Source organism: Mus pahari, chromosome 15 (assembly GCF_900095145.1).
Source record: "Mus pahari chromosome 15, PAHARI_EIJ_v1.1, whole genome shotgun sequence".
Lineage (NCBI taxonomy): Eukaryota > Metazoa > Chordata > Mammalia > Rodentia > Muridae > Mus > Mus pahari.
The window spans coordinates 31,131,710-31,147,954 of record NC_034604.1 but is presented as its reverse complement, the minus strand read 5'-3'; the positions used below and the strand labels follow the sequence as shown (position 1 = coordinate 31,147,954).

General features: G+C 51.2%; 1 protein-coding gene across 2 annotated transcripts in view; it reads right to left on the bottom strand.

The window, feature by feature from the left end:
• Psd2 (pleckstrin and Sec7 domain containing 2) overlaps positions 1–16,245 on the bottom strand; it is a 51,406-nt gene that overhangs the window by 20,195 nt on the left and 14,966 nt on the right. Inside the window, exons 3-8 of one of the 2 annotated variants that reach the window (XM_029547244.1) lie at positions 14,563–14,961; positions 13,160–13,609; positions 12,581–12,775; positions 8,578–8,658; positions 5,690–5,802; positions 4,735–4,795 (exon numbers count right to left, since the gene is read on the bottom strand). In XM_029547244.1, the coding sequence (XP_029403104.1) occupies positions 4,735–4,795; positions 5,690–5,802; positions 8,578–8,658; positions 12,581–12,775; positions 13,160–13,609; positions 14,563–14,921 (1,259 nt within the window). In that variant the 5' untranslated portion in view covers positions 14,922–14,961. The remainder of the gene's footprint in view (positions 1–4,734; positions 4,796–5,689; positions 5,803–8,577; positions 8,659–12,580; positions 12,776–13,159; positions 13,610–14,562; positions 14,962–16,245) is intronic. The other variant, XM_021214527.2, reaches the window with a different exon arrangement.

Below are 16,245 nucleotides of genomic sequence, written 5' to 3'. Positions count from 1 at the left end.
AGGGAGGGAGGGAGGGAGGGAGGGAGGGAGGGAGAGACAGACAGACACACAGCAGGGACAGGGAAAGAACATTCAGCCATGCACCTGCTGAGCAAGCCTGAGGACCCACATTCAATCCCCAGCACCCACACAAGAAGTCTGTCATGGTAGTGCATGCTCGTAACCCCAGCACTGGAGAAGAAGGGATTAGAGGATTCCCTGGGCTTGCTGGGCAGCTGTCACAAGGTAATGAGTGAGCCCCAGGACCCAGTGATACTCTTTGAAAAAAGATGGCTGGCTCCAGAGGAATGACATTCCAGATTGACCTCTGGCCTCCTACACACACACACACACACACACACACACACACACATCTATAGATACACACAGAGAGGGAAAAAAAAAAGATAAATTTGAATGTCATTCAAATTTTTAAAACTGTTCTACATCACAAGACTCTATCAAGAGAAAGAAAGAATGAATTAATAACCAATAGGATGAGAGAAAACATTTGCAGGTCCTCTGTCTGAAAAGGGTCTGGTGGCCTGAATACAGGAAGCCAATGGAACGCAAAAACAGTCATTTAAATTGGACAAAGGAGACAGGCCTGGTGGTGCATGCCCATCACCTGGCACTTTAAAAGGTTGAGTTGAGAGAGTTCTGCGTTCATGTCCAGCCTATGCTATAGTACACGAGTATAAATAAGATAAAGTGGGCAAGCCTTGCTGCCAAACCAGCCAATCTTCCTTCGCTCCCTCGGAGACCCGCATAGAAGAGGAGAACCAACCCCTGCAGTTGAACTCTGACCTCCACATGTGCATGCACACACACACACACACACACACACACACACACACACACAAGAAAATAAGTGTCTTTTAAGATAATTTAAAAAATAATTGAGCTAAGTGTAGTAACACATGCCCCTAATCCCGACACTTGGGAGGCAGAGACAGGCAGTTGATAGCTCTCTAAGTTTGAGCCCAGCCTGGTCTACGTAGCAAGTTCTAGGCCATCCAGGGCAACATAATGAGAGCCTGTCTCAAAAAGAAAATTTGAGAACACTTGTAGAAACTAAAACTTATGCACAAATTTTCATAACTCCACATGCATATCCATATCCATCCTATGTGACATGTCCATGCAATGAGACACTGTTTATCCCAAAACAAGGATATAGAATACTGACACATGCTACAACATGAAGGATCCTTGAACACATTACATCAAGTAAAATAAGTCAGACACAGAAGGTCAGATGCTGTATGACTGATTCCGCTCACATGAAGTGTCTACAACAGACAGCTCATACAGGAAGCAGACCTGCATTAGAGGGGCTGGGGAGGGGGAGGAGGGGCGACTAGGGGAGGGGTGTGACTGAGGAGGGGGAAGAGGGGGAACTGGGGATGAGGAGGAGGTGTGACTGAGGGGGGAGGAGGAGGGACTGGGGATGGGGAGGAGGTGTGATTGAAGAGGGGGAAGAGGAGGGACTGGGGATGGGGAGGAGGTGTGACTGAGGAGGAGGAGGAATAGGGACTGGGGATGGGGAGGAGGTGTGACTGAGGAGGGGGAGGAGGGGGGACTGGGGATGGGGAGGAGGTGTGACTGAGGAGGGGGAGGAGGAGGGGCTGCTGGGGGGCTTGGGGCTTATTTTGAGAGTGATCAAAAATTCCAGAGTTGGTCAGTAGTGCTGGGTGCACACCCCTGGGAATGCCTGCTCAATGCCACAGCATTGCGTGTTTTTAAGTGGCTGAAATAGTCAGGGCTTTCTGCTGTATGTTGCCACAATGAAATTAACCAGTGAGTGTAGAGATTTCCACAACATGGAGTGCCGGTCTCATTGGCATACGAGGACAGTATGGTCACTCTAGAGGATACACTCCAAGCCCACTCAAACCCTTCACTAAAGTTCATCTCTCTCCAGGCCAAGGAGCAAGACTCACCAAGGTACAAAGAAAAGAAGACGTGCCAATGAAGTCACTTGCTTTAAAAGAAATATTGATAGACAGACAGGCAAAAGGACATGAACAGGGACAGGGGATGCAGATATGACTGGGAACCCTCCTCCCGGGTCTCCACCTCCCAACTCCCTTTTCCTCAGCAGGATCTCCCTTGGGCCTGGGCCCTGGGCTCTCTTTCCCACAGCCTCTGTCCCCTGTCAGGAACAAGCCACAGCTGGTCTGACCACAGCCCCACCTTAGGTTGTGACCCTGGCTCTCTCAGGCTAGGACAGCCGGCTCCCTAAGCCTGTGTCCTTGCCCAGAGTAGAGGCTGGCTGTGGCTAGGTGCTACCCAGGTGCTGTCACTTGGTCACTTGTAACAGACACGGGGCAGCTAGCCTCTTCCCGAAAGCCTGGCGTGGCACTGAGATGGGAACAATACTAGCCTGTTTTATGGCTCGCCTGGAAGGAAGTCTTAAAGCAAGGCATCAAACCCCGGTATGTGTCCCAGGGATGTCCACCTGCCCACAAGCAGCTTCATTCCTGCTCCTCTTTCAGCCTGTGCCCCCCTGGGACCCACCACTCCTTTCCTCTGCCTCTTCATCCTGAGGTCCAGCTCTCTAATCCCAGAGTTCAGACACACCTCCAGGAAGTCTTTTTGCCTCCCACTCCTCTGACCAGCCAATCAGCCTCCCCCTCTGACTAGAACCCTCTAGGGGCACCAGCAGAGGTGACATTGCTAAGACCCCCTACAGTCCACCTGGCTCTTACTGTCTCTGACAAAGAGCTGGAGGACAGAAGTGACTGAGCCCTCTGACAAGCTGTTAATGTAGCCAGCAGCCTTGGCCAAGTGCTCTCTGGACTGTCTGCATTAAGGCAAGGGCTGGAGAGACGGCTCCTCGGCAGTTAAGAGCACCGGCTGCTTTTCTAGGGAACCCAAGTTCAAATCCAGCACCCACATGATAGCTCATAACTGTCTATAACTCCTGCTCCAGGGGGTCTGACAGACATGCAGGCAAAACATCAATGCATATACTTTTTAAAATAAATAAATCATTAAAAAAAAAAAAAGGGCTCACGGATAGGGGAAATCACAAGATGGGGAAATAAATAGAAGCTTAGTGAGTTAAGAGGTTTGTTCAGGGCCATACAGCTGTGCTGTGGGCAAACATGGAGAACCCTAACCCAGGTTTCTCCCCACTGCTCACTGAGCCACACTCCTTCACGGGAGCTCAGTCAAGGGGCCATGCTGGGGGTCTCCCCGCTGAGAGTGGGGGCAGCATGGAGGGGTGACTTCCACACTACTTTTCAAGTGGCTGAAGTTCTCAGCCGTGAACAGGAGCAGTTCCCGGGAAAGGCTGGCTTGTAAGGGCGCTCACTCCACTTCCGCTCACAGGGAATATACAGCATTTACATCCGTGACTTCTCTCCATCCCACACTCAGGTTCTGCAAAGGTTGTCACAGTTTGGCATCCCCAGCCGGTGCCCCATGTGCCCACAAGCCCAGCCTTGGCTTCTTCTCTCTGCCACTCCAGATGCCGACAGCATCAAGGCTGTACCCACAAGTCATCTATCATTCAAGTTTTAAGCGTAGCAATGGACACCATGGCTGTGTGGTGTTCCTTTCATGGGTTTGTGGAAGTATTGTTCACAACAAAACCCTTGCCAGGGTCAGGCCACTCCCAGTCCCCACCAAGTCACTGGAGGAGATCATCACTGTCCTGAGAAGATGTCGAACCCAAGACTCAGAGAGGGGCAGCGACTTGCCCAGGATCACACAGCTACTCCATGAAGGCAAGAACAGAAATGAAGCTTTTCTATACCAGATTTGTCTTTTAACACCCCATACATAGCTCCTGGAGCCTTCTGGTTTACTTAGAACCAGATATACAGACCTGTCACTGAGTCACTGAAACATACCCACCTCCCAGAAGGGCTCTGACCAGGCCTGAGTGAGTGATGGCCAGAAAGCAGTTGGGTGGGGCAGATGGTGTGATAGGAGACAGCGGGTGAAGGGGGCAGGTCTAAGCATACAGCATGCACACTCTGACAGCAGCACTTACCACCTGAGGCACGGAGGGCAGGAGAGCCCAGAGCCGGAGCCAACAGAGGAAGGAAAAGGAATTAGTGAGCTTGAGAAGCCTGGAGGCAGCCTGGGGCCTGAGCACCCATGTCTTTCCACTCACTGGCCTGACAGGAGTTGGGGGGGTGGGGGTGAAGAGAAGGCCCCTTAGGAGTAACCTGTCATTTGGCAGCGACCAGTTGTCTAGGGCATGACATCACAGGAAGGCCACATCTGGGCTTTTAAAGGCAGTATGGAAGTGCATATAGCCTTTGGTGGAACAAGGTAGGACTGCCACAGACCAGATGGTCCTGCCCCGAGGGTACATCTATTTGACATGTCTAAAATCTCCAATGCTTCTGCTGGGTGGTGGTAGCATAGGCCTTGATTCCCAGCACCTGAGAGGCAGAACCAGGCAGCTCTCTGAATTCGAGGCCAGCCTGGTCTACAGAGCAAGTTCTAATCCAGCCAGTGTTACGCAGAGAAACCATGTCTCAAAAATCAAAACAAAGAATTCCATGGATCTCAGCTGCTCTCACTCTCCGCCTTAGGAGCCAGAACCCGGGCAGAGCCAGTGGAAAAAAAACAGGACAGGGTCAAATATAGAAGCAAGGTGCCCACCTCCTAGGTCTGCTGGGGACAAAAACAACCTGAGCCTGATCAGGAGTGTCAGCAAGAGGGCTGGCTACAGGGTTGGCCCTCAATGGCTGGGAGCCAATGAGAACATATGTCCCCTTGACAGACCCCCAACTCACGTGTCCATGCAGGTCTGTGTTGAGCAGCATCAGGGCGCAGGTGAGAGTGTGGATCCCATCTAAATAGAAGACGACAGTATCCTCACTGTGAGAATTCGCTCATTCCCACCCGGAGCCTCCCACCTGCCTCCCCATAGAGTCAGACTGAAGGCCATAGAAGCAGAGAAAGGTGGACATCTGCTCCCAAGCTCTTCAGGGCCAAGGCCTGGATGATGCTCTAACCCTCTGCCTCTTGTAGACAAATTCACCTTGAACCTTAGACCGAGGCAAGGCTCTGGACTCCGACCTATATGTCCCTACAATAGCAATAAGGGATTCGGTCCATCAATTCCTTTTTTTTTTTTTTTTTTAAGATTGACTTATCAGTATATGTAAGTACACTGTAGCTATCTTCAGACGCACCAGAAGAGGGCATCAGATCTCATTTCAGGTAGTTGTGAGCCACCATGTGGTTGCTGGNATTGGAACTCCGGACCTTCAGAAGAGCAGTCCTAAGACCCAGGTCCATCCATGTGGCAAGTCCTGCCTCTGCAAGAGACCTGCATGTAATATCCCCTCCCTGACAGAAGGTCAGGCCTGAGTCTAGGTGCAGGCATTGACCATGAGCAAGACATCTGGGCTCTCTTGTCCAGGAGGCCGACCCACAATCCCCGAGCAGTTTTATTGTTTTGGTTTTTGAGGCAGTGTCTCACTTTGTAGCTCAGGCTGACCTCAAGCTTTAAATCATTCTCCTGCCTTCATCCTGCCAACCCCTGGGGGTTCGAGCACGCGTGTGCTGTGGTAACACCTAATTGTATTCATCCAATCTGAATTGAGGACCTACTATTTGCCAGAGCATATGGCCTACCTGGGCCTGCTTGCAAGCAAGACAAATGTGGTAGCTGGGCCAGGGTGGGAGAAGACCAGGTCTCAGTTAGGCAAGACTCATGGAAGGTGATCAGGGAACATGGTACCTTCTGATGTGCTGTCGTCTGGGTTACACTGGCAGTACCGGCGAGAGAAGTGGGTAAGGACTCGTTCTCGTTCCTGTGTCTCCCCCATCAGCGGGAAGGCCTTCAGGAAGGTTCTAGAATGGAATTCATGGTTGCTGAGTGAATCTCAGGGCCCCTGATACAGTCTTCTCACTGGGATAGAAGACTATTCCCCACACACAAACATACACATGAGGCTAGTTCCTGTACTAGGGTCTAGACATCCTCTGCAGGCCCAGGCAGAACCTTGGCCCTCCAAGATAGCCTCTGGATTCTAAGACCTCAGGCAGGGACACGATATGCACACCCAGTGCCTTCTGTGGGTCTCCAAGTTCTAGGCAGTTCCGTTTCACTCTAGTGACCCCACACATAGGGCCCTCAGCACAGCACTTGAGATGGCGATCCAGACCCACTTAACACTATCTTTCTGATGCAATCCAAAGGCTCTGCTCACGGTAGATCTGCTTGGAGTAGAGCAAGACAGATCCCCCCCTCCCCAGTGCAGCAGTGCACTGCCTTATGCTACAGGTGAAGCAACAAGGTCCCATGATCTCAGGATGGAGAGAAGTGGACAGAAGCTGGCTGGCTCATGACAGCCACCTTTTCCACAGATGTATCACAGACAAAGCCCATGGGCCAAAGGCTGTACACTGGATCCTTCTGCGGGGCTGGAAAACACACCCAGAGACGCTTGAGGGATTGTAAGCACGTGGCCGTACAGTTGCCGGACTCTGAAGGTGTGAAGGTTACGGAGCTGTGAACCCCAGAGATAGACAGATTTTTTTTTAAGAGGAGGAGGAGGTGGAGGAGAGTTTTACTGCAAGAAGGTGGTAAAGCAAGGGTTCCGAATAGTTTCGGTGGCATGGCTCCTCATGCAAGGCTAAGGCTCAGAGTCAACCCTGAGAGGCGTCACGCTTCAGAGCTGCCTCTCCTCAGCCCAGTCCTGGCTGGGTTAGGACTGTGTCCTGTGTTCCTTTCCAGTTGTGTAAAGGAAGTGTTGGACAAACTAAGAGAAACAATGGGTGCTGGAAAACCAAGAGAAAAAGAAACAAAACAGAAAACAGAAGCAAACACCAAGTCAGGACTAGAGAGATGAGTTCAGATCTCCAAACCTGTAGGCAGGTGGCCACAGTGGCCACCTGTGATCCCAGTGATCAGAAGGCAGACAGGGGTTGTTCCTGGCGCAAGCTGACCTGCCAGTGATATCTGTGAACCCTGGATTCGTCTGAGTGTCTTGGCCTCAGTCAATAGCGTGGAGAACAACTGAGGAAGACTCCCGACATCAACCTCAGCCTCCACACATGAGTTCCCACACATGCAAATATGTGCACACACACACACACACACACACACACACATGGATACACATGCAAACATGCACACATACACACATAGGCACACACATGCATACCCATAGATACACATTGCAAACATGCACACAACAATGCACACCCATCACACATGCACATACGCATGCAAACATGTGTGCACACACATACATGTGCACACACGCACACACACACAGGAATGAATAAAGAATACATTTTTTTAAAAGGTATACACAATTCAGATGTGTTAGTAAAAAGATGGGGAGTCCCACAGAGAACTGGAATCTATTTTAAAGTTTAAAGATGATGGAAATTCTAGGAATGTAAAATGTAACTGAGAAGAAAAACTTGATGATGTTTCTTTGGCGTATGTACACACGCATGAGGGTGTGTGCTTGAATTTGCATAAGCACATGTGCAGGCACTCAGAGACCAGAGGGTGACATCAAGTGTCTTCCTTGATTGCTTTTTACTTTATATACTAAGGTAAAAGTATACTTTATACACTCTCTCACTTGAACCAAGAGAGCCTGCTGATGCGGCCAGCCTCGCTAGCCAGCTTGCTCTGGAGATACAGATACCGTTCCAGCCTAGCATTTACATAGATGTCAGGGGTCTGAGCTGTGGTCCTTACACTTGCTACTCTTGCAAGCCATCTCTCCAGTCCCTCAGTAGTTTCTATTGGCTTCATTTATTTGCAATTGGAAATGGCAAACTGGCAAGTACACTGAAAAGCAACAGAAAACATCCCAACCGAGGCAGAAGGACAGAATAGAAACTGATCGTCAAAAAGAGTATTAGGAGACATCTGGGAGCCAGCAAGGGGGCCTAGCATCTGTAGCCATCACCCCCAGCTCTAAGATGTTGTCCTTCCCTCCTCAGGCCTGGCCGAGCATCTTTCTGATGACACTGGATTCCATTCACCCACCCCACCGCTCTTGCTCCCAAGGCCCACGCCTGACCCTCCTGAGACCCAGACACTAAAATAGCTGCAATCAAGTCCCCTTTACCATCAAAGTAAACCAGATATAGCCAGATGGTAGTGCCCACTGCTTTTAATCCTTGCACTCAAGAGGTAGAAGCAGAAGGATGTTTGTGAGTTCAAGGCCAGCTTGATCTACAGAGCAAGTTCCTAGACAGCCAGAGCTACACAGGGAAACCCTGTCTCAAAAAAACAAAAACAAACAAACAAACGTAGGTCATGAGTATAAAGACCTATGGTATCTGGCAAGCAGGAAGTGCTCCATACAGACAAACCTTTTCCCTCCTGAAGAGCTGTGACTATACATGAAGATTCATGTCCCTCATCACCCATCACATTAGCTGGCAAGCACTGAGTTGCTGGACAACAGATACCCATAGGTTCTCCCCACAGCTTCACCAGAGGGGTCAAGATTTGCAAAGCGTTTGTATAAAAAGTCGTGATAGACTTGCTGGAATACAGATATTATATTGTACATTGCCAAAATAGAGAGCTAGAATAGCAAGCCAGGCATGCTGTCCCACCACCTGTGGACACTGTCCCAACCCAGCCCCACTGACCTGAGTGCTCTGTCCAAAGTGAGGCCTGAGAAGTCGAAGAAACTGAGGTACTCCCCAGCAACCAGCCTGCTAAACTCGTTGCTGCCAAGAAAGTAGAATGGGATGTCAGTTAGAGGGAGGCCCCAAGTGCCAGGACATCAGGTACTGAGGGAGTGGGCCCCAAGGTACCCTTAACTCCCCCCCCCAGATCTACCCAGACCCTGGGCTGCCTCCCCTCTGGTCCTTCAGCTCAGAGAGATCAACCTTGGTCTGTGGCATCAGGTGATGATGTCTCGGCCAGCTCAGTGAGACCCTGTTCAGGGAAGCGAGCCGGGTGGGGTGATGCAAGCGTTTCCAGCAGAGATGACATAATGTAAACCAAGCCACCAGGAGGGCAGCAGAGGTGAGGCAGGGCCCCACCCCCACCCCTGGCCTTAGATCATGGTAAGGATCAGGGCATGGCTGCAGAGTTTAAAGCTAACACAGAGAATGGGTCCAGAAAAGGGGGGCCAAGGTGAGAACATTTAGGATTCTGAGGTCACCAGAAAGGAAATGACTGAGAAGGTGGTGTCAGAGCTCAGGATGAGGACAGAGGTGGCTGAATCCCTGTGAGGGGAACCTTGTAAGAGACAAGTTTGCATTTCGAGATCTTTGCCCTTGAGAGAACCAGGAGCAGGGAGTTTGGTGTGACACTGTGTACCTGTCACTTCAGTGCTGTGAGGTAGAAGGACCAGGAGCTTAAGACCAGCCTGTCTACATGAGACCCTGTCTCAAAAGTAAGTAAAAGTTTTAAATGTATAGATGGGCTGTGGATGTAACTCAGAGTGGTTGCCTACCATGCACAAAGTCCTGAATTCAATTCCCAGCATGGTAGTGTCCAGAGGAGCTCAAGGTCATACTGAGCCAGAGGCCAGACTGGATTGAAGCAATGACTCCGTGGGTAAGAGCACTCACTGCTCTCTCAGAGTCTTGAGTTCGGCTCCCAGCACCCAGGTCAGATATCTCACAACTGCCTGCAATCCAGCTACTGTGGCTCTCTGTTGCCCTCTTCTGGCTTCCTTGGGCATCTGCATATATGTGGTATACAATTGCACAACACACACATCCATACACAAAAATATAAATATTTTCTTCTAATGTGAAGAGCCCAAGGCAGAGCTCTGAAAGCAGCCCCATTAAGGATCTAGACCAAGGAAAGAGCTAAGGAAGAGGACCTTGTGACACCTGAGGGCAGGTCTGTGCCCTCCTGGAGGCCAAGGAAGAGCATGCCTCATGATGCCTAAAACCATTAAATGAAATGAAATGAAAGCCTCACACTTTCCTTCCCATTGGTAGGACCATGGGAACTCTAAGGACATGTAACATAAACCACATGCACACCCAAAATGTGGAGCATCCTTTGGAGGAAATGGCTGTTTCTTTGCTATATGGGACTTTAGGAGCCTGAGGAGATGGTCTCAGAGTTAAAATGCTTGCCTTGAAAGCCTGGAGATCTAGGGTTTGATCCCTAGCACCTACATAAAAAGCCAGGCATGGTGGTGTAGACAAGTAATCTCATCACTGAGGAGGCAGAGACAGGAGGATCCCAGCAGCTTGCTGGCCAGTCCGCCGAGCCAATCAGTGAGCTCCAGGTTCCGTGAGAGACCCTGATTGATTCAAAACATACAGCAACTGAGGAAGACGTGCAAGATCAACCTCAAACCTCCGCATGTATATGCGTGCAAACATACAGATGTACATGCATGCACCACACAGAGAGAGACTAAGAGGACAAGAAGGAGAAAAGGGGAATGGAAAAGAGAGAGGTTGTCTATTAAGTGGCATGTGTGAGAAAGAGGGCCAGGTACATCATGTGGATAGTATTCCAGACCTGATTTGAACACAGATAGTCTTCTTTTCCTTTTTGTCTTCTCCTCCTTCTCCTCTCCCCTCCTCTTCCTCCTCCTCTTCTTCCTCTTCCTCATCTCCTCCTCTTCATCCTCCTCCTTCTTCCTCTTCATCTTCTTCCTCCTATTCCTCTTCTTCCTCTTCTTCCTCTTCTTCCTTCTTCTTCTTCTTCTTCTTCTTCTTCTTCTTCTTCTTCTTCTTCTTCTTCTTCTTCTTCTTCTTCTTCTTCTCCTCCTCCTCCTTCTTCTTATTCTTCTCCTCCTCCTCCTCTTCCTCCTCCTCCTTCTCCTCCTCCTCCTTTTCCTTCTCCTCCTCCTCCTTCTTCTTCTTTTGGTGGAGGTACGGAGGATTGACCCCAGAGCCTCACACACATGAGGCAAGTGTTCTATGCTGAGCTACAGTCAACCCCTATTTTTATCTTCTATATCTCTGAGTCTCACTAAGTTTCCCAAAGTGTTCTTGAACTCACTGTAGCCCAGGCAAGCCTTGAGCTTGTGACCCTCCTGCTCGGGCTCCCAGTAGCTGGGATAGAATGCCTGCAACACCAGGCCTGACCAAATCAATGTTTTTGAGAGAAAGAGGAACACACCAAATGGGGGAGATAATGAGGAATTTTTGTTAATATTGTTAAATGTTAAAATGGAACTACATAAAAATTCTTACCAGCTATAGACAGGCTAAAGCACTGTGGGTCAAATAATAATGTGTCTGAATATGCTTCCAAAAATGGGGAGAAAAGTTGAGGTATGATGGAAGAACATCAAAACTGAGGTCTGGGTGTGGTGATGCACGCCTGTAATGCCAGCATTTGGGAAGCTGAGGCAGGGGGATTTAGTGGCCAGCTCGGGCTGCATAGTGATACCTCAAAACAATTTGAAGTTGCATAATGAGTATATGAAAAGTTTGATGGTTATCTGGTGTGTGTGTGTGTGTGTGTGTGTGTGTGTGTGTGTAAGGTTCGTAATGAAAACCTGAAATAGAAACGAGTGGCTAGTGTGTCTGTCAGTGCTGCTGAAGGAGGCGTGGGCAGAGACATTTCTACAGGAGAAACAGAAAAGCAAGAACCCATCTAGAAGAACTGAGAAAAGAAAGGAAGGAAGGAAGGGAACACAAGCGATCCAGGGAAGAAAACCTGAGAGCTGGATGAGGAGTTGGCTCCCCACAGCCCTCCAAATTGGATGGAAGGGACGAGCTGCCGCAATTACTGGAGGAGCCTGCAGAGGGCGCCATGGAAACACGACAAGGATGGGAGGTTAGTTCTCAGGTTCCACCCACCTAGAGATGTTCAGCCACAGGAGTCTATGAGTTGTGATTTTTTAAGGAAGGGCTCCTGGGAACCCACTCCACCGCCCAAGGTACAAGGAAATGTCAGAGGATGTCGGAAGGCCTCCTAAGACCTAAAGCCCCCATCTCAGCCTGAGCCAGGTCTGAACTGTCTCCTTTAGCTTTGTGAGTGGCCTGGGAGGCTGGCCAGCTCCGCCCACCTCCAAGCCTTCCTGGGGTGGTGGAGTCCCTGCGAACAGAAGGGCCAAGGCGGGGCCACACTATGCTCACACATACTCAAAACATACCATCCTCGTCTCTCGCATACACACTCCAGGTCACCTATCCTTCCCAAGACTGCTACATGGGTTTTACATGCATTTTACATGCAGTCCACAGGTTATGTCCTGTGCTCTCAGGTGTGGGGTCCTTTCAGCTGGTCCCAATAGACAGATTTAATGAAGATAGACATTTTTTTTTTAACCTTCAGGGCCCAGACATTTACCAGATCCCTCACGGGCTCTCCTTTCACGTAGCCCCACTGGGTAGAACTCTGGTTCAGTTGGGTTATTCCGTCCTCTCTACTGCCCTTCATAACACCATAACCACATCCCCCATCCTGCTTCAGCCCTGAGGGGCCTCCTGTCACCACCCCCTCCCTGACAGCAACCACCTTCGCCCAAGTAGCCCAGAAAGGAAACAGATTTAGGGCGAGGTCAAGAATGAGGACAGTGACAGGAGGAGGTGTCCTTGAAGGCCTGGTGGGAGCTCCTGGCACCAGCCACTCCTGAGAGAAGTCGCCGACACCCCTTTCCTGCTGAGGAAGGCACAGGGTCTGCTTTGCCTGGGAAAGAAGCTGGGGACACGCACTCACTTCTTGCCCAGCTGCCGAGCTACATCACAGCGCTGGAAACCTTCAAGATGGTAGAGTCGTCGGGCCAGTCTGCGAGCGGCTTCGCTGACCCCCTGGCACCCATTGGCCAGTGGATCTGCGCTGCCAGGCTCCAGCCCCTCAGAGCTGCTCAGCTCCGAGTCCGAGTCCGACAGGCCATCCTTAAGGCTGGTGTCACTGCAAATGAGAAGGAGGGAGTCAGACGCCCTGTGTGTGGCTAGGAGGGACCCCGGGTCTCTGAAAATCCACTGTGGGGCCAGAGCAGAGAAACAGGCCTCACTACAGCAGGGGTGCATGGAGCCAGACCTCCAGAGAGTGGATCAAAAGAAATCAGACATGGCTGAGCTCAGCACAGAAATATGACCTGCTCTGAGCTAGTAAAATGGAAGAGCCGCGTGGTAAGTCCACATGCAGGATAGACGGGATGACCTTGTGGGGGGCTTGTGGATTGTGGACACTGTCATCCAGAAATCCTTGCGTCTTCTGGCTCTCGATTCCCCTACCCACTCATGGCTCCCCAGATCTCAGCCCAGCCCCTCCCCCACCCCACTCCTGCCTCACCTGGCAGAGTTCAGCAACTTGTCCGTGTCCTCATCGTCCTCATCATCCCCTCCTGAGCCCCCAGGCCCATCTTCATGGAATCCATTGGGCACCGAGGTGAGGGACAGGTGGCTCAAGACATTCTCTGAGCGGCTGCTAGAGATGGACCGCCGCAGGGGACTGCCCAGTTCCCCATCACCACCACCAGTTGCCCCTAGATCCCCTTCAGGCCCCATGTCCCCAATGCCCAGCCCGGCCCCGGGCTCGGGGCTGTCTCGAGCCCTCTGCTGGATGAGAGGTGTGAGGGGGGCCTCGAAGCTGACACAGCTGTCACTCTCGTCAGTGAGACTCAGCACATCTAATGAGTCCAGGCTGCTATACTGGGTGCCCCGCAGTAGCTCTGACTCCAGAATCTTCTCAAATGTGGCACTGAAGCCATCACGCACATCTGGTTCACCAGGACAATCCAGCCTATAGAACGCAAGGGCACAGTCACCATCCTACCTAGATGTCCCAGATGCAAAGGCTAGCTACCACGCCACCAGTCTCTAGCTAGGAGCTGAACACACATGCACATGCCCCATGAAAACTCATACACTCCTGCACATATGTTAATTAAGTGTATTGGCTGGACACATACAGATACACACACACACACACACACACACACACAGACCTCATGCATACTCACATACCTCCTGTGCAAATTCCAGTATGCAAGTTAGGCACACAGACATGCACACAGGCTCACACATGTGCCCCCCACACATGCTCACATACCCCTGTGCATATAACACTGTAAAGGCAGGACACACACATGTACCCCCATACATATTTACACCTTGCCCATTCAGGCGAGGCAAGCCTACAGCTACGCTCTCAGAGACTTCTGCTGCGTATGTTTTTCCCACCCTCCCTGGCCTTTAGACATTCCCCTGCCCATCCCCTCCTCCTTGTCCAGTGGTACTCCCACACCAGTCTCTCTACCTTCTGCTGAGGAACAGACTGTAACTCCACTGAGTAGGACACACACAAAGCTCCTGATGCAACGTATCAAACTCCCAGGAAAATCCCCTGGGAAAGGCAGGAACACAAAGCTTGCCCACCGGGGGCCATCTTGGGGAAAATGGGCCAGATAACCCGCCTGTCCCATCTAGATATTTGAATGGACTCAAAGCTTTCGTGTCAGCTAGTAGAGACGGACTACAGCCCCTTGTGGAGACTGCTCACTGTGGTTTGTGGGGGCCGAGGGCTGGGAGTACAGCAAGCCTGGCTGCCTCTGAATTCCCCTGAAGGGCTCTGTTGTTAATGCTCAGAAGCTGAAAATGGGGACAGGCAACCTCAGACTTCTAGAGAGACTCAGGGGCTGGCCCCAGGGTATATTATCAAAGAGCTAGAAGTGCATAAGTCCCTGACCCACTCACCCCAGCTGAGGGTCCTCAGCATCTGGACAGAGACTCCCAGGGACATCCTCCTCCTTTTCTGGTCCACTTCTCCAGGGCCTGGATTCTATGGAATCTTCCAAAATGTTCCCATCTTGTCCCAAAGCCAGGCCATTGGTCAAAGAGAGGTTAAGGCCAGGGAGGGCCACATCTGGGTCTCTCACAGGCTCCGTGGTGCCTTCTAAGGTCTTCTCACTGCCTGGGCCGCTGATGTGGCTGCTCAGGCCTTCGCTGACCGCTGTTCCATTCTGGAGCCCTGGCTCCTCTTCAGGCTCCATGCTGTGGTCCCGGGTAGCACTCCCTTCCTTGTGCAGCTCACACGAGAGCTTCTCTTCATCCATGTTGGTCAATGCTTCCACCCGTTCCTGTCAGCCCCTAGGGCTGCTTGACAGAAGATGGAGGAGAAAGACAGAGTCAGTTGGGCAGGGGCATGGCCATGATTATATCTTGAGTTGGAGAACAGGCTCAGGCTGTGACACTCTCACTTCAGTGGCTAGGCCAGCCCCCCCGCTGTCCTCTGGCTCCCAGCTTGGCCCTTGTACCCTAGCCACTGCCTTCCTTAGTACTTCTTGGGTCTCTGTTCTATCCTTCAGAATCCACCAAAGTCCTTTGAGGAAGACCCAGGTTGTGAGGAACTGGGCAACCCTCTGTATTCTACTAGTAAAAGGAGACAAAACTCAGGCTGGTCTTGGCCGGCCATATGATTCTCTACACATTCTCAGCCCAGTCTGCACAGTAGAGAGGAACCAGAATTTGTAACTAGCAGAGGAAATTGACACAGGAGTTGCTTTTTAGGGGTCTCTAAGAGAGAAATCAAGGAAAATAACCTAAGTGCAGCTTGATTCCAGGGATGCCAGAGACAGCCCTCAGCCACAGGGGCCCAGCGTGGGCCGCTGTCCAGGGTGCTGGGCGGGGGCGGTGCTGCACAGACTATGGCGGCCCCTGCAACACGAGTATCTGGCAACGCCATAAAGAAGAAGGGCTCCAGGACTTCCTTCAACATGGCGACCCTCCCAGGAGTTCACCCAGTCTTAAGGAAGAACTCAAGAAAGGCCTCTGAGAAGCTCACTGGGGAAACCGAAGCCGGAGGAGCCACACCGGCCTCTGCCCAAGTCATCCTGGCTAGGAAGGCGGAAGACAAGGGCAAGTTCTTTCCTCTCTGCCCCAGCCCCTTGTGGTCTAGGCTACCCTCCCTAGTGACTTCAGGCAGAGACACAGGCTAGCCCTGCCCCGTCAACACCTGGAAAACTGCACAGAGGCAGGTGCCTGGCTTTACCTCTGTTTCTGGTTTGTTACTTCCTTGCTCCACTATGTGAGCCAAGGTGGCCTCCAGCAGCCTACTTTCTTCCTGAGAGGTCTATCTGGGTTCAGGAGAGTCAGAAGGAGGAGGAGGAGGAGGAGGAGGAGGAGGAGGAGGAGAGAGCCCAGCTTTCTGGGATCCGGCAGAACAAGCTGCAGAGTTGATATGAGGACATGAACTCCTGTACCTGCCAAGCACGCCCCAGACCACCAACCCAGACATGCAGGAAACAGACATAAACTCCATGAAGACTTTGCACCTATGCGAGCCCAGAAAGGAAAGTGGATTCTGCTCTCTGGGGACTCCTGAGCCTTTAACTGGGGCTACCATACACCTGTTAAAATCATTTAACCCTGTGTGTTCAA